At 33.9% G+C, this 19,480-nt stretch overlaps 1 protein-coding gene across 1 annotated transcript in view; it reads right to left on the bottom strand.

Annotated features, from left to right (window-relative positions):
• The window catches only part of LOC107862711 (30S ribosomal protein S21, chloroplastic), an 11,827-nt gene extending 7,110 nt beyond the window's left edge, over positions 1-4,717 (bottom strand). Inside the window, exon 1 of the mRNA XM_016708349.2 lies at positions 4,131-4,717. Coding sequence (XP_016563835.1) covers positions 4,131-4,573 — 443 coding nt within the window. The 5' untranslated portion in view covers positions 4,574-4,717. The remainder of the gene's footprint in view (positions 1-4,130) is intronic.
• Between the last annotated feature and the right edge of the window lie 14,763 nt (positions 4,718-19,480).

Raw genomic sequence — 19,480 nt, 5'->3', positions numbered from 1 at the left:
CAACTTTATCCCTGACACATGGTTCATCTCTTACAACTGACTCCCCTTTACAGCTGTAGTTGCTTCGTCTTGATCATATCCATCAGATGTTGTCCAACAAATTATTCAACATTCAGCTAAAGAAGTCATCCTGGGTAAGCGCTAATCTTAATCGTACAAGCCTAACAATTGTATCATTCACCGAAAAGGAACAGCTGCTGCCGCTGACTATTGCCCAGAGAAATGCTAAGAAGGTCAGGCCACTTGCCACGAGTGAGCTGGGAATGGAGCCAACGATAGTTGAATCTGGATCTTCAAGTGCAGCACCGGCACTTGAACCGCTCACGCCAGCCAAAAATAAACTAAGTGGTTAGCAAACTTGCATTTTTAGAAAAAAATTGTATTTATTCCGCTACAAACTTCATTCGATTTGGCCGTAAAAATCCTTTCTTTGTATTATTATTGTTGTTTTCGACGGGAAGTTGCCCCCACTTTCACCTACCAAAACTCTATATTACCTCCTTTAGGTATATTTTTATTCTTCTATCTGGAACTTTATTCTAAAAACACTCTATTCCAGCAGTAGTTTTGCTAATTTCTGAGTATCCTTTTCTACTATCGTTACTAAGTCTTAGGCAATTACCTACTTTCCTTGGATTTACAAAACCTATGCTTGGTAAAATGTCTCTGTATTCCTGCACAAGTTAGATGATGTTGGTAGTATATTCAACAAGTTAATCTATAGCTTATGGTTACTTTCCAAGATTTTCTTATTTAACTTCAACGGTTTTTAATCATATCCTATGACCTAAAGTTTTATTCTTACCATATTCATTCTGGTTTACTTGCAGGAACTATCGTTGTTTTTTTGTCGACTTATGCCTATTAAAACAGGATAAGCTTTATTTTTTGGTAGCTCTAAATCGCCGCACTTCTGCTCAATATGAATGACCAGTCGTCCAAAATTAGGGAGCGGTATAACAAATGCAATGCAGCTGAAGCAACTTTTTTTGCCACCTTACTGTTCTTGATTTAGTAACAAGGAAATCTGCCGCTTTCAGGTAAACTTCCATATGTGCATATCTATTTATTAAGGTAGCTTTACTTTACTTTGATGTCACAATTTCGCGCAAGAAGTATATACCTGAAGAAATGGCTATACGAAGATGCTGTTCTTTGTGAAAGATATCTGCTTATCTGTAGTTGTTGGTATACTTTTGCTGCTGATTATTTTATTTTTTATAATAGAGAAATTTGAAGATTCTATCTTTAAAACTCGGTGGGTAGTAGATCTTCCCCTCTATCAGTAGTTGTACTTTTGAGTTATGTTTTGCGTATTTCGTGCAGTAAGTACTGTCAATATTTTCCACCTTCTCGATGGGACTAATATTTATCTCTTTACCTTAGGCATGCTATAACTCTTTTTGGGAACACAAAAGCTTGGCTAGACTTTAACTCCACCATCTTACCATTGTACATTTGGAATGTGATTGTGGTGTGGCTAACTGCTAGCTTTTTGAGGGTAGTATTGTAATGGCTACTAAATCAATGCTCCAAGCAATTTGACTGGATAAACACTTGTGGTTATTGTAAATATTGTTTAATATATATATATATATATATTCCTTTCCCTCCCATTGTACCAAAGTTGTTGTTGCTGCAGCGGCACTTGTGTCTGCTCATCCAACACATAAACACAACCATTGTAAAAGTAAGTGTCCAACACATAAACACAAAACCATTGTAAAGGTAAGTGTAATCAGTGCCTCCGTCACAATTTATATCGCAACTAAAACTTCATATATTCTAAGCTAAGCCTTGGCTCAACACTAAAAGGTACCAACCGTATCACCAAGGTCACAGAGTCTCAGGCAGCGGAAACAACCCCATGCAAAAATGCAAGATAAGGCTCAAGGGCAATAGACCCTTTTGGCGGAAAATTACGCAGTTTATACATGGTTAAAATCAATTTTTATGTATATATCGCAGATGTTGAACCCCCTTTGGCTTCTTCATGTGTTTGCGTTCCATATTTTGAACCCCCTTAGTGAGATCCCTAAGACCCAATATGGTCTGGCCATTCTCCGTACAATGCACATAGCCGGAACTTAATGCACCAGCTGTCCTTTGGAGCTTAATGCACCAGTTGTCCTTTTCTATAAGTGTAATCCAATATTTCAAACCGTTTGACACCGTTCCATTAACTACCTTATACTATACAATTTTCACAAATTTGGAGAGTTCAAATTCATTTTATAGTCGTATTTCTAAACTTTGACATAATGTTCAACTAACATCCAATTGTTCAACTGAATTTTGAACTTTCAAATGCAACCATATTCGCCATCTAATGTGAAATGGGACAAACATAGCAAGCACATAGTGCACTTAGTTGTCCTTCTTTACAATTTTATCTTTTCGTTCCGTTTGAAGAAAGGAAGGATCCCAATATTCCAAATCTCGGGACCCAACTTTCGACCTCGACTTAAGATCCAACTCCCGATTGTGAAATGAAATTATTTATCGTGTTTCGAAAGCAATAATAAAATTGCAATGCCTGCTAATAACACTCTTATACGTAGAGTCTTTGGAGGCAGTAATATATCTCATGTTGTTGCTATTGAATATTGTACACCTCGCGTCATTGAGTCTTTGAAAAAGTATTCTGCAAGCACTTGCACTGCCCATGTTGATCCAGGTAGGCATGCTTTTGTGAAAGTTGTTGCTGTGTTTCCCTGGGTAGAGAACTCCGCTTTTAAAATTTTGTTTTCTCAAGTAACACAAGCATCAATATGGAATTGGAACAATTTGTAGCTAATTTTGTTCGCAAGCCAACTACTATTGTCACAGGCATGAGTTATGTAACAAATTCAGCCAGACTTCCTGTTTTGATTGGAAAGGTACAAATAGTTTCTAAAAGTTGTTCTTCATCTATTTGTGGTTATATTTATCTTTTAATTTGGTCATTTACAGGGAGGTTTGATTATCAATAATTCTCTTAACCACAACTCTATTATAAATGGTGCTCGAGACTGTGGAGCTACTGTTCGTGTTTTTCAACATAACAGTAAGTTTCTGCAAGTTGAGATTTATGCTTTCAGCTATATACAATGAGTTCATCTGATTTCTTATTAAAGCCCTGCTTTCCCCTCAATTCTTTAGCACCTTCTCACTTGGAGAAGGTTTTGAGAGAACATATTGCTGAGAGACAACCTAGAACTCACAGGCCATGAAAGAAGATAATTGTTTCGCTTCTGAGTAATAGTGTTCGAAAAATCTTTGATCTCTCCAATGAATTCTTCTAAGTATCATGGGTGTCCTTCAGAAACAGTCTCTCTACCTCCATGAGGTAATGCTCCTCTTTTGAGATTAATGCAGGATCTTCATTATTTTAATATTCATTTTGTTTTCTGATCGCAGTCCTCCTTCATTTCAGTTGTAATTTCTTTGGAAGATTGCAAAAATCAGTCATTCACAACCACTGATGAAGGATTCCTCGAAAAGTTAAAGGATTAGTAATCCTTTTTAGAAATCAAATGGATTCGGTCTTATACATACGCGAGGAAGGTGATCAAAAAAGAAAGAAAATGGGTTCTTCTTTCTTTTATCACTTAGGAGCCGTGTGAGATGAAAGTCTCATGCACGGTTTTGAATGAGAGAAAGAAGTGAGGAATCCTCTTTTCACTCTGACTACGGAAGATCAACAGCTGACATTGAGGTGCCTACAGTCACTGCCGTGATAGAGACACGTCAAAAGCAGATCACACATGCCATTTTAGAACATGCTCTTCAGATTTGCACCAGCAAAAATGTGTGCTTTCTAATCCTTCCCACTTTTCATTTGTTATATATGAATGTTAACATGAGGTTACGAACCTAACATGCTCCCATTGTCTGAGCTATATGACAGTACTTTACTATTAGAGTAAGAAGCAGCCCATGCATTAAAGCTCCGGCTCCTGGGAAGAACCGGACCACAAGGTCTATTGCACGCACCCTCACCATACATTTCCGCAAGGGACAGTTTCCACGGTTGTGTTTTACCAGTTACTTCAAAACAATACTACAGTATAATACATGCAAACATCCACATAAGCTGTAAATTCAATTGACAAAATGAAAAATTTCAAAAAGCAAAAACTGAGGCAAACCTTTTGCGGTTTCGTCTAGCAGCATCACGGTGCTTCCTTTTCTTCTTTGCCTGCGTAGATTCAAAAAATCTTCTGCGCTTACTCTCTTGTATAACTCCAGCCCTAAGAACCTCTCTACGAAACCGGCTAATGAGTTTCTCTTCCGGCTCGTTTTCCCCAACAAAAACCTGAAAATTATATGCTGATCTAAAGAATAAAATATTGGAAAATGAAAGTGAAGGGAACAGATAATCGGAAGTATGGTCAGAGTTTTCTTCGTTGAGTTTTAGAATTGGAGTTATAATAGGTGAATATGTAGTGGAGAGAGATGGAATAGGGAAAGGGACTGGACGAAAAGTGCTGAGTTGCGGGGGGGGTGGATGGGGTTTTGTAGGGTTTTGGTTGTTGGGAGGAGAAGAAGGAAGGGAAGGGTTTAACAAGGATGATGGCAGAAAGAGGGCCATTGATGTATGAGTTTCGAGGGTTTTAAGGGCTTAAAGCTTTGGGACTTTACATTGCCAAAGTGAGAGAGCTGAGCAAATACAGTGGAGTAGGGCAGCTAATTCATTTTGTCTAGTTTTGATGGTTCCTAAGCCTCCTATTTTAGGGACCCATTTTTCTAGCACATATGTATTGATAATCTAAAAAATAAAAAACTTTTTTAAGATATGCATAGCAAAAAAATAAGATTTGTTAAAAGATATTCCCTCCATCTCATAGTAAATGAATTATTGGATTTTAACATACATATTAAAAAATATATATTAAAGATATAAATTTAATACAACTTATTATTTTTACCTCAAAAAGGAAAAAAATTGACCTTGTAATACATTTTCAAAAGTTAATTGATTGTCAAATTATAAGGGCAAATTTGAAAAAAAAAATTCAATGATTCACTTATTTTGAAACATCAATAAATACTCCAACAATTCACTTATTCCGAAATGGAGGGAGTAATAAAATTTAAAAGTAAAAGTTTGTTGTTACTATAACTTTTAACTGATAGATATTTACTATTGAATTTAATTCTCTTTTTATATTTCCCATAAAAAAAAATGTTTCCTTTCTCAAGTTCTCTTTCTTTTTACTCTTTTAAATTACCATTCTTTTTACCCACTTTTTTCACATTATTTCTCTTTCTCACGTGCTCTTCTTTCTTTTCAGTTTTTCTCTATTTTCTTTATTGTCTTTTTCAAGTTCAAAGACATAAAGAGCTCATAACAAAATTTAAAAATTATTGATAATATAATTATATTATTGTTAATTTCACTTTCAAGAGAACACAATTCATATTTCAAATTGGAAAAAGACATTTTGAAGCAGCTAAACGATAGTTGGGATCATCGATCAAGTCTTCATATTTCTTGAATCGGGTAATATCATTCTAATTTTTTATATTATTATTGTATTTTATATTTGACATTTTCTTATTTAATAGTACGGATTGCTTTTATACTACTTGTTAGAATTTAATATGTCGACTAGAAAATACGAATCTGGTTGTTCAAAATTTATAAAAAAAAAAAAAAAGAGCTGATAATTTGATCAAATCTCAAAAAAGAGCTCTTGATAAATTTTTGATAAATAATACCAATGTTAAATCAAAAAATTTAGAAAAAAGCTCTTTAGATGAACAAGTCACTGATTTAGTTGAGTTAGATGATGGTATAATCGAAAAAAAAAAAGGGAGGAAATTAATGAAATGCCGGATATAGATTCTCCAAAAAATCAAGATCTTAAAAATGAATCAAATAATTGTACTCCTAAAAACATATATGATCCTAGTCAATAGAATAATATTGATACAAAGTTAAGAGATTTATTAGTAGAAAATGGACCAATTAGAATTACCGACATACATCTTTCAAAGGATGAATTTTTAAGACATTTTTCTACTACACATTATTTTAAAAAATTAACAAATGAAGAAACACATGACAAAAGATGGTTAGTTTATTCCAAAGATTTAAATAAAGTATTTTATTTTTATTGCAAGTTGTTTAATACTACTTTTAATGCTAAGAACAATAAATTTGTTAGTGAAGGTAGTAGAGATTGAAAAAATCTTAATGCTAAACTTAGATCTCACGAAATATCTAACCCAACATATTATTAATATGAGTTCGTGGATTGATTTAAAAATTAGATTGCGTAACAATAGAACAATTGATAAAAATGTTCAAGAACAAATTAATAGAGATAAAGAACATTGAAAAAATGTATTGTCAAGAATTATCTCCATCATAAAAACTCTTGGAAAAAATAATTTAGCATTTAGAGGAAAAAATGAAAAAATATATCAAGTAAATAATGGAAACTTCTTAAGCTGCATTGAAATGATTGCGGAATTTGATCCAATCATGCAAGAGTATATTCGGAGAATTAAACATGATGAAATTCATAATCATTTTCTTGGACATAATATTCAAAATGAATTGATAAGTTTGTTGGCAAGTGAAATTAAGAATAAAATTATTGAAAAAATTATAGAAACAAAGTATTTCTCTATAATACTTGATTTTACGCCGGATACAAGTCATCAAGATCAAATGTCTTTAATATTACGGAGCATAGATATTTCTACAACTCCAACAAAAGTTACTGAATATTTTTTAGAGTTCTTAAAAGTAGATGATACAAGTGGAAAAGGTCTTTTTGAAGTCATTTTAGATGAAATAAAATGTATTGGATTTGACATTGATAATCTAAGGGGACAAGAATATGATAATGGATAGTGCAAAAAAGAATATTCGATATAAATTCTAGATCATTTTACACACCATGTGGTTGTCATAATCTAAATTTGGTACTTTGCGATATGACTAATTCTTGTACAAAAGTTGTATCATTCTTTGGAGTGGTACAACGTATATATTCACTATTTTCTTCTTCCACTAAACGATGAAAAATTTTAAAAGATTATGTACCTAGTTTAACTCTTAAATCATTGTCACAAACACGCTGGAAAAGTCATATTGAAAGTGTTAAAGCAAAAAGATTTCAAACTCCACAAATAAGGAATGCTTTATTGAAATTAGTAGAGGTTAGTGATGATCCAAAGACTAAGGCTGCATTTGTTATTTTTAAGATTCAGACGTCTGAATCTTAATGCACATCTGAATGATTAAGATATTGTCTCAAGATCTGAAAACTGAATGATTAAGACTGTTTGTTTTTCAACAGCTGAATGTGCAAAAAAAAATATTTGCATATATAATAAAATAAAAAATACAATTCAAATAAAAAATTAATTATATTATAAAAGTATGTAATTTAATACAACAAAATTATTACTCCATTTAATTGAGAAAAAATATTTATGTTTGTTAGTGATAGTGGAGATGGTTTATAATGGTGGTTGAGGTGACGATTGGTGTTAGTGATAAATAATGTTGATGGTGATGGTTGTGATGGTTGGTATTGTAATGACTGTTATGATGGTAGCGATTGATTGTGGTGGTGGTGGTTGTGATGTGACATTGCTTGATGTTAGTAGTTTGAGGTGTTGATTGTGTTGGCTGAAACATGAATGCATGATGGTTGATGACGTGTTGGTACTAGTTGGAGATGTTGTTTGTTGGAATGGTGGAGATGGTTGTTAGTAGAGATAAATTATAGCGATGGTATTGATTGAAGTGGTGGTAGAGGTGGTGTTACTAGAGACAATGGTGGTGGCGGTCGAAGAATGTGTGAAGGTTGTGATGTATTAGTGGTAGTTAGTGGTGGTGTTAATTGTGATAGATGGGTTGGTCAGTAGTAGGGATTGGTTGATGATGGTGATGTTGTCGACAACGGTGATGGCGGTGAATATAATAGAATAATTAAGGTAGTAGCTGTGGTAGCGGTTGGTAGCAATATTTGTTGTCGATGGTGGTTATGATTGTGGAGGTGATTGGTGGTGGTTGACAATGATAGCGATGGCAGAGATGGTTAGTGGTGGTGACTGCTAATTATGAATAGAGTGATGAATATTATCAAACACCAGAAATTCTTTTCAGACCTATTAAAACTTGTTTCTAGATCTGAATGATTAAGACCTATTAAGAGCTAAAATCTTAATAAAAAATAAATACACTTAATGATCCGAAGTTTAAACCATTCAGATTCAGACTTCCATTAAGTTCAAACAAATCATGCCTAAAAGTGAAGCCAACTGTTTAGCAATTTATGAGCTTGAAAACTTAGAATTTTTACTAGGTATAACTATTTGGTATGATGTATTATTTGTTGTTAATTCAATTAGAAAAATTTACAATCAAAAAATACGCATGTCGATGTTGCCATAGATCAATTAAGAGGTCTAGTTTCTTTTTTAAAAAAAATACAGAGAAGAAGGATTTACATCTGCTATGATTTCAGCCAAAGAAATTGCATTAGAGATGAATATAGAACCTCAATTTCGTAATAAACGTGTGATTTATAGAAAAAAATAATTTGATGAGAATGTTGATAATGAAATTGCAAGATCTCTTAAAGAATCTTTTAGAGTTGATTACTCTTATACAGAGTAGACCAAGCCATTTTTCACTTCAAACTAGATTTGAACAATTTGAAGCTTATGAAAATATTTTTGATTTTCAATTTAGTGGAAAGAATTTGAGATCTCTAGATGAAGAGAATTTAAAAAAATATTGCCTTAATCTTGAATGTTCCTTAAAACATAATACACATTCTGATATTGATGGTTTAGACTTATTTTCTGAATTAAATTTTTTAAGAGACATAGTACAAGTAGAAGATAATAGTCTAATCGAGATACTTAATCAAATAAAAAGACTTGATTCTTTTCCAAATGCTTATATTGCTTATAGAACAATGTTAACAATTTCGATAACCGCTGCATCTGCAGAAAGAAGTTTTTCAAAATTAAAAATGATAAAATCTTATTTAAGATCAACAATGTCTTAAGAAAGATTAAGTGGATTGGCTATATTATCAATTGAAAAAAAATTATTAGAAGAAATTGATTATAAAAAATTTATTAACAATTTTGCATCTCAAAAAGCTAGAAAAATAAATTTTAGATAAAAATGTATATAATTTTTATTGTTGTTGAGTTTAAGGCCCCCCATTTAACTTGCGCCTTAGGCCACCAATGTGTTGGAGCCGCCCCTGGTACTCTCTCCCTTCCTAAATGAATGTTTATACTGTGTTTGGATGGTGGTTTGACATGGTTTCAATATCCATGGTGCTGTGTGGTATAATATGATACTGTATAGTATGGTACAATATAATATTTGGATAAAATGTATCATTTCTATATCGTAACTAACAAGTTCATTAAGATAACCTTAACTAGTATAAGTGTTAAATTTATTAATAATTACTAATAAATTAACTAAAAATAATTTTATTTTTGCTAAATTGGTCAAAGCTTCCTTTTTCAAGGAGAACAAACAATAGACGAGCATAGCAGTAATCGATAAGAGTGGCTTTATATGGGATCTCAACTTGCATTATAAAAGTAAAGATCAATAAACTGCTCCATAGACTTCATGAAGAATGCAGTTACAAAGACGGATATTAAGCAATTTGACAAAGAAAGCCTGCCAAAACCAATCATCAAGTCCTGACATTCTTAGACAGATTAAGTTCATCTGAAAAATTATGGATACATTTGAACAATGATGCACACTTACATTCACAATAGAGATGAGAAAGATTTATCAAAAACATTCATTCGTAACTACTGTAACTATTGTTCGCGATGAAGTTCAGATTAGACACAGACATTGAAGTTCAAGGTAGTCGAAGAGGTTCCAAGAAGAAGAAGATGCAAATCTTACCTAAAAATTCATTATTTTGAAAAAAGAAGTAAATAAGTGAGAACTTTAACAAAGTACGAGCATGTGATTGACCACAAATAACACCGCTATCAGCAAATTCAGAACATAACAACAAGTTTCTATCTCTATCGTCTAAATCTATATGCAAAACATAAGTTGGGTACAATAGAAGAAATCAAGCCCAAAATCATGAAATCCTAGTGTATGTGGTATGAAGCCATAATTAATTTACCAAACTAAAAGTAACAGAGAAAGACTGAAAGAAGAAGAACTATTTAGGATTAAGTGGAGTTAATAATATAGGAAAGGGTAAAATAGGATTATAAAAGATTTAGCAAGGGCATAATTTAAAAAATAAATTAGTTAACCACGGGATACCACCAAATTGGTGGTTCAAAAATTGAGGGTTTTCATGGTACTCATATCATATCATATATTTTGAGAAACAATCGAAACATATATGTTACTGTTACTGAACATAGCATACCCTACCATGAAAAACTACCATTCAAATAGTCTATTAAGAAAATTAAAGACAAATATATCAACACACCTTTAATTAAATTTTATATATTTTGAAAGTGACATTGATTAATATATTTACATTCAACTGATATATACTTATATAACAGAGTATTGTGACTTCGATTTTTCTTAAATTTCTTAACTATATCATACTAATGCACACATGTAGCAATCTATATTCAATAGAAAGTACAAATAACTCTTTTTTTAATCAATTAAAAAAAATTCAATCGAGATAAAGTAGCTAAGTTTTAATGTCTAAGTATTTAATTTTATATTAATATTAGGTTGTATTTGTTAATAATTTTAATAACATATAAATTATTCGTGTAACTAGAGAAAATTGAAGGAAAGGTGTCTTTTAAGTCTTGAATGAAGGATTGATGACATTGACCAATAGATAAGGTCAAACATCATTAGTAAACTTGATTAAGTCAATTTTGGACTTGATTAATATTTTCAAAACTTTCTAATCTTTTCAAAAATACAAATCAACCCAATTCACACCCCTCTTCAATCCAAATCAACCACTCTCTCCTCTCTTTTGACAGCTTCTCTCAACTCTTTCCTAACCAACAGTTCTGCAAAATTTCTCCCTTCAACCCCCGACGACTTCTACCTCTGACAACAAATAGTTGGGTTCAAGTTCTCCTCTTCAATTTAATCAACTTGTCTCTCATCCCTCTCTTGACAGTTTCTCTCAACTCTCTCCCAACCAACTGTTCTGCAAATTTCTCATTTCAATCCTCGGGGACTTCAAAATCCGACTACAAATAGTTAGGTTTCGAGTTCCTTTTCGACTTCAACCTTCAATCGATGTGACAGCCTTGCTCTCCGGCCACAACAACTTTGAATTTTTCATCGTTCCTTTTTTCTTTCACAGGTAAAAATTTATGGCCTTAGTAGTTTTGAAGAAAATGAGGAACTTGAGCCAACTTCTCCTATAGTATTGGTTAATAATTTCAATATTTGTTGCACTAATTTGAAATGCGGTCTGAATAAAATCCTAATTTCTAAAATCCTAATTTCTGGTATTTCTTCTCTTCTCTTTTTAAAGTGAATTATGATATTTTGTTGTTTGTTGTATTTTTTTGAAGTTTGATTTTTACTTTTTTGTGTTTATAAAGACAAAACGATAATTTAGTTTGATTTGTTCTATTCTTGTTCTTGGTAAAAATGGTGAAATTGTTGTTTTTTGTGAACAAAATCGTGCTACTATTTTTCGTTTGCTCCGACAGATTACCTATCTGGTGCAACATATTAACCATCTGATGCAACGGATTTATCATATGATGCAACAAATCAACCATCTGATGCACTAGAGGAACCATCAGATTACAATTCTAATGCAACATATTAACTATTTGATGTAACAACTTTACCATATATTGCAACAGATTAAGCATCGAATAAAAAATCTGATGAAACTAATTAACCATCTGGTGCAATGGAAGAATCATCAGATTAATGATTTGTTGCAATAGATGAACCTCCTGTTGGATAAAATCCTGTCAACTCTTCCTGGAGGAAATATCCAAGACTTGATTTTTCCAACTGATCATTCATCTGCCGCGATAGACGACCCTATGTTGGAAGAAATCTAAGCAATATTGTTCGTTGATAATTGTTCCAACAGATCACTCATGTGTTACAACAGATGTGTGACCTGTTGCACAGACCATTCATCTTTCTCAATAGATGAGTGATATATTTTGTATTGTTATAACAGATTACTTAGCCATTACTGCAGGTTAGTTAACTGCTCTGATAGATCACTCATATGTTGCAACAGATGTGTGATCTGTTGCACAGACCATTCATCTTTCTCAATAGATGAGTGATATATTTTATATTATTGCAAAAGATTACTCATCCATTACTATGGATTATTAATTGTTCCAACAGATCACTCATATATTGCAATAGATGATGTCACAACAATTGTGTGATCTGTTGAACAGACCATTCATTTATTTTAAAAGATGAGTGATATGTTTTGTATTGTTGCAACAGATTACTAATCTGCTACAACAGTTTGGTTATATGCTGCAACAGATATACTACCCGGAGCAACAGATTGGTGATCTGTTGCAACTCTTATTTTACTATTTTGCTTGTTTGATTTACTGTTATTCTTTTTTAACGATGCATTAATCAACAATAATATATTATTTTATATTCCTATTAATTTTAGATAATATGGTTCATAAAAGAACAAAAATCGAATCAAGTCCAAGTAAAGGAACAGGTGAAGTAGCTAGGCTACATCCACCACTCTATGAGCTTGCTTTACAAGCGTTATCTCAATCGGGTGCAGACTATGATGAACACGGAGAGAATGAATATTTCAAAAGAGATGATGTAGATGCTAATAACCCTTCCACTGAAGAGCTGGTCAAAGCCTTCAGCATTGATCGTTATCCTGTGAGAATGTAGTACGATTGTGCCGCAGATTTAACGGGTGATTTTGTGGTTAAGTCATCTATGAAAAAATATTTTGACGCCTTCAGAAAAATACTTCGAGAACAAAAATTGGATGCTTATTTTAGGGACAGCTGCTTTGGGAAATATCTTGATTTACCGGAGGACAACAATGCTCGTTTCCAAATGAAAATGGAATATGAACTTCTCAAGCATAGGTTTATGTATGAAAACAAAGATAAGATAGATGAGGTATGGATAAATTACCGTGGCATGCCTGTTTATTTTGGTTGAAAGGAGTTTGCCATAGTTACTGGACTAAAATGTTATCCCCCTTCTCAAGTTATACCTATTCTAACCCAAAAAAAGCACCCCGCACACCCAAAAAAGGCAAAGACAAGTCGTGTGATCGTGATGACCTGGTGTCCATTATTGGTCCAAGCTTCAAAAATAAAAATTTGATAGAAGCATTGAAAGGTAAAGGACTTTCAAAGAAGCACAAGCAGTCATTGTGTTTGGTTTGGTTTGTACATAATATTCTTTGGGCGAGAGACGTTAACAACAACATAAGCCTCAATTTAATAAAGATCTTCGAGGATCTTGAGGGGTTTAACAGCTATCCTTGAGGGTATGAAAGCTTTAAAATGGCTGTCAAATATTTGTTGACTCCATTAGCGCCAAAGACAGTCAACTTATATGGCTTTCCATGGGCTTTCATGGTAAATGTTTCTTTCTTCTATGATGATATCATTCATTTTTTTCGCTCAATAATAGTTTTGATTTATTGGCGTTATTTTATAGGGTTGGGTATTTGAAGCCATTCCTTATTTAAGACAACAAGTGAACTACCAGGGAGTTTTCTGTCCAAGAATCTTGAGATGATTGTCGGCCAAAACTGATAAAAGTGCAAAATTTCTTGATCTCTTCAACCCCCCGAAGGATGCAGTAAATATAATTATAATTAATTTTTTCTTTTAATTAATGATTTTTTTGAATGATCTAATCATCATTCTAATATATGTAATGATTTATGTTAGATTGTGCATCCGTCGCTAGTTCCGACCAGTCGAGAGTTGAAGATGCCATTTTTTCTTACTTTACGATATGTGCAAACTTTATCGGATCCTAAGGTCATCGACAGAATAAAAATAGAATTGTTTAGAGCAACAACCATTACAAGAAAAACAATTTTGGATGGTGGACTTCTTGATGTTGTTGATGGTCTTAGTAGTGATGGAGCTATTGGTGGTGGTAGTGGTGCTGTTGTTGGTGCTAATAATGCTCTTCTTATAGTATTTAAAGTAAATCATTATGAGTATGATCATACTGATTATACAGATTTTGCCTCTCCCAGCGAATGTTTTACATGCAAATGTCAAGACTGCAGGGCGAAACATAATATAGTGATTAATGCTATTAATGCATTAACTTCTTCCGTAAAGGAATTGACATCTAAGAGGGGTCTTATTCCATCAAAGAAAATTTTATTTTCATCCGCTCCATTAGAGATTAGGGCTAAGAGGAGAAGGAGAGTGATTTCTAGGACATTTTCAAGCATCCCAAAAAACGAAATTGCAACTCCTCCTTCTGTGTGTTGCACTGAGCAACGTACAATGTCCAAAGGAGAGCAATACGAGCTAAAGAAGGTAAATATATTATATGTCTTCCAACTGACAAAACAAACAGACACATATCTATTTCAACAGATGACACATCTGCTGAAAGTTATCAAACAGATATATAAATCTGTTGCAATAGTTAACTAACCTGTTGCACCAGATATTTTATTTGGTGCAACATATGTCTCATCTATTTTAGCAAATCAAACAACTCTTCGTACCACTTTTATTTGTACCAATAGACGACTTATATGCTGCAGCAGATGATTCATATGTTACAATGGATGGTTCATCCATTGGAAATTATCACACAGGGTCTTCCTCATGTAGAAATTTATCCCAACAATTGATTCATTGTTGCAATAGAAATATAATCTGTTTGGGATAATTTAAAATGGGAGGAAGACCTATTTGATTTGCTAGAAGAGATGAGCTATCCTTTTCTGTTTTGTTGTATCTCCGTGATTAGGATTGACTAATTCTGGCTTTCCAGGTGGATGTAGAAGAAGCTACTGTTGAACAACATTGATAATATGCTACTCTTTTTATGGAATAAGGAGAACAGAAAGCACAGAAATGGGACGTAAGCGACAATAAAGATCCACGATGAGCAAAGCCGAATTCCATAGCACCGGATGAAGAATAATTTGTCTATACCGAGTAGATACTTATAGCTTGAGCTTGTCAAATCAAATCAATTCTTGGCAGTATACTTAAATTATTGTTGATGTATTTGTTGAGACCTATACCCATAACAATTTTTTTACATTTCATTTATTACAAAAGATAATGTATCTGTTGCAACAGGCGACACATCTATTGGAAAAATCGAACAGATTTAGACATATGTTGTAACAGGTGGGTGATCTGTTGGAATTTATCAAACAGGTCTTCCCACTATTGCAACAGATGGACTTTAGATAAAAACATTGAGATAATACAACAGATGACCAACCGATTACAACAGATAAACTATATGTCAGAGCAGGTAGGATAACTGTTACAACGGATGGAGAATCTGTTGCATTATAAAAATTCAACTTTCATTGGACATAAAAAATTTTCACTACGTGTAAAAAGGTTAAAGTGAATTGAATTGAAATAAAAAAGGTGCAATTCATCGATGGTGTTCTGTTAAAATACCTAAAATAAGATAGACATCAAGTAAACAGTATTCATTTTAAGCACGTAAAATAAAATAGGCATCAAATGTGTCAGTGTCAGTCTAGCACATTTCGCTGACTTTCCATTACTTGGCCCCCAACGGTCATTTTTTTCCCCTCAATTGTCTTATATATTCATCTTCCTCCTAAAATTTAACCCTAAATTCCCAAATCTTCTTCTTCATCGTCATCTTATTTTATCTATTCAAATTATTTCTTTTCTTTTTTCCAACTGAGCTTGATAATGTCGAGAACATCTTTCACTATTTTTTGTGATAAAGATTTTCGATTTTGTAAGTGCGGTCATGAAGCTTTGTTAAAGACTTTTTAGACTCAACAAAATTCGGGTCGTAGGTTTTTTACTTGTAAGATTTCAAAGGTAATATTTTTTTTATTTAATTAATTGATTAATTATTGACTTGTAATTATTTTATAATTGTGTTCTCTTTTTTTATAGAAATTGGGTGGATGTGATTACTTTGATTGGTTTGAAGAACGACACCCTTCACAATCGAATCGTGTAATCTGGGGTTTGTTAAACAAAGTTAAGGCTTCTGAAGAGAAATAAAATCGAGCAAGAAGATACTACATTGTTGCCGTTATTGCTATGGTTTGGTGTTGTTGGGCACATGGATATTCAAGCCTAATTGCTGAAATTTTTATGGTGGTGTCTATATTTGTTGCTGGTTTGGTGTTGCCGAGCACATGGATATTCAAGCGTAACTGTTGGAAAATATCAAAAAGATTTAGGCATATGTTGTAAAATTTAGGTCATCTGTTAGAAATTATCAAACAGGTCTTCCCACTGTTGCAATAGATTAGACTTAGATTATTAGATTATTCATAGAAATAACATCGCCATAATGCAACAGATGACCAACCTATTGCAACAGATAAACTATCTGCCATAAAGGATTAAAGATATTTTACAACTGACTAACAATCTAATCTACTCCATTATAAAAAAACTCAACTTTCATAAAAAAAAATTATTGCTACTACATGTACATGTAATAAAGTGAAGGGTGACTTGAAATTAAAAATTTCTATTTCACAGGCTTTCTATATACACAGGTTTCAAACGTTCAGTTAGTACCCCATAAGCCCAGACCTCTTGTAGGTTTGCCGCAGCGTTGTCGCACAGAAAAGTCATTGACTCGGCCATTTCTGTGCCGGTCAGCAAACATTCGATGTGTGCAAGAGCGTGTGAGCCGCTCGCTGTAGCGGCATTATCTTTTAAAAGGATCATTCCCCTATTTCGACCTTCAAAATCACATGATTTCTTCATCAACACTTCCTTTGGCAAATGATTCATCAGTTTACTCTCCCTCAACAAGATGGGCAACAACACCATCAGTGGCTCCACAAGGAGAAAAAGATTAAAATCATCGATGAGAGGTACGTTGGAATCATAAAAATTGATCTTTCCCTCCTCGAGTAGTATCTCAACAGCTCGATAATGCATGTCATTCACGCTAATGACTGCAAGAATTTTTTTTGCCTCGATCCAGCTTTTGCTGTATGGATTTGGCTTGTCCCCTCTAACATATCTTAGCGTTTCTTCTTTATCCAAGACCAACGTAGGAACTAGGAAATCAAATCTCACGCCAAGGGCTGACGCCTCTCCATTGAGTTGATCGTACCCATCCTTAAGCTTCTTGCAGAAGTCGAGGTCCATTATCCTATCGACAGCGTCATAAGCTTCCCGATACGTTAATTATCTTTTTCTTATGAGGCAGAGAATTATGTCAACATGCTGTGAGATAAGAAGTCAATTTTTAAATAGGTTAGTAATTGTAAAGATACAATGGATGATCCATCTATTTCATAGGGTTCTCTGAATCAATAATCCAATACAACTTATGCAACAGATGGATAATAAGTTGCAACAAAACCACTACCAGTTGCACCAGTATACCCAGCTGTTGCAACAGATGTGAAATCTGTTGCATAGCTTCTTCTTCATGGGGTATATTAGAAGGGCTACGTTAGGAAAAATAAACTTGCCTTGTCCTCATACGGCATACGTATATCAGTCATAGTCTGGAAGTCTTGGGGGGAAAGGGAGGTCTAGGGTAATCTGGTGCGCCTGGCTTAGCATTCTTGGCCTGTCACAGATCCCTCTTCTCTTTGGCGCCAAGTTCCGCATATATGTCCACCTTCTTGATGGCCCCTGAACTTTAAAAACTTTGGAGAGGGAGAAATTATAATTATTTTTGATTTTCGAGCGGAGAGTACGTCTCTAATTGCTCTTTTCTTTCTCTTAACCAATGTTGTGGGAGTGTGTGGCTCCTTCACCTTTTTGTATAATATGACATACCTTTTGGATTTGAATTCCTCGATAGTTTTAGAGATAGCCTCTACTTTTTTCAAAGAGTTTATCCTGTCTGTCCTTGTACTGATCCCATTCGCAATGAGAACATGAGGGTGAAAAGGGGTGAGAGGGACCTATGTAAGGGAGAAAAGGGGTGTTTTCAAACATATTTATTATTTCTTGAGCATCAACATGCTCATCATCACGAGTGGTAGCAGCATCAGCATGCCTGCTACCAAGACCAACAACTCCAACAGAAGAAGCATCTGGATCTGCCATAGTAAAAGGTTGGTCATGAAGAGCCTCAATATTAGGCTGACCTTGCCTAACTGCTCTTCTTATAGCTGTTGCTCCAGCCAATTCCTTCTTTATTAACTCCACCGTTGGGTCTGCAATAGTATCAACATGACCTAGAGTAATATAAGAAGTCATCACCCATCTGTTGCATAGTTTACAGTAGATGGTTAAAATCCGTTTGAGTCTGGTTCAGAGAAATAGAGCAATACATGAATAATCTGATGCAAAATATCAATCATCTGTTGCAATAGCTGCATAACATGGGTAATCTGTTATGCAACAGATAATCTATACGTCGCAACAGATGAACAATATGTTATCAAATTAAACATCAGTTGCATAATTTGCAGTAGATAATTAATCTTTTAGGAGTCGGGTTCATAGAACCAAAGCAACAAATGGGTAATCTGATGCAAGATATACCCTGTTGCAATAGATGTCCCATATGGTGTATCAGATGTAACATCTATTGCACCAGATATAACATCTGTTCAATATCTTTCTTATCTTTGAGTAGAATTATTTTACTTGAAGAAGACGTACTGCATCATCCGGAGGGTTAAAGAGATCAACCTCCTTAATATTCGTGTTGCTCTTTGCTCGGTGATCCATTGTCATCATGTTGATTATCATCCTCTTTCTCTTTCTCACTCTCTAATTCCTCATCTTTTTCATGTTTATTTTCTTCATCACCATCTACGGACCCTTGTCTACCTCCCTCAACGTTGTTTTCGCATCTCTCCGCAGCTTTACTTTTCCCTGATTGAGATTGTTCAAGAAGTTCCCCCAAATCCCTCTGTACAGTAGCCTTTTATTTGAGTGGTCAGACGTTGATCCACTTTAACTTTCTTTTCTTTTGGGAGACATGTTTTACCTACAGACAAAGAGAAACAAAAATTACATTACAATTGATGTATGCCTAGATTTTAAAAAATACATTACAAACACCGCGAATACTGACACACCAACAGCCTCCACCACAAACACCACTAACCAATGCCAACAAACAAACAAACACCACAAATAACGACACCACCGAAAACCACCATAAACACCACCAACTAATGCCACTACCAGTGCCACTACGACGACCACAAACACCACCACCACTACCGCCAACACCACAAACACCATCCAATAATACCACGACACGACAGTCAATGGAACACTGCGACGGAAACTAGGGATTTCTCGAGTTATTCCTATGATTTTACCATCAAAACTAAAAATTGTAAACCCATTC

This window comes from Capsicum annuum, chromosome 3 (assembly GCF_002878395.1).
Source record: "Capsicum annuum cultivar UCD-10X-F1 chromosome 3, UCD10Xv1.1, whole genome shotgun sequence".
Taxonomy (NCBI): domain Eukaryota; kingdom Viridiplantae; phylum Streptophyta; class Magnoliopsida; order Solanales; family Solanaceae; genus Capsicum; species Capsicum annuum.
The sequence above is the reverse complement of the archived record's forward strand: the minus strand, read 5'-3'. Positions and strand labels throughout refer to the sequence as shown.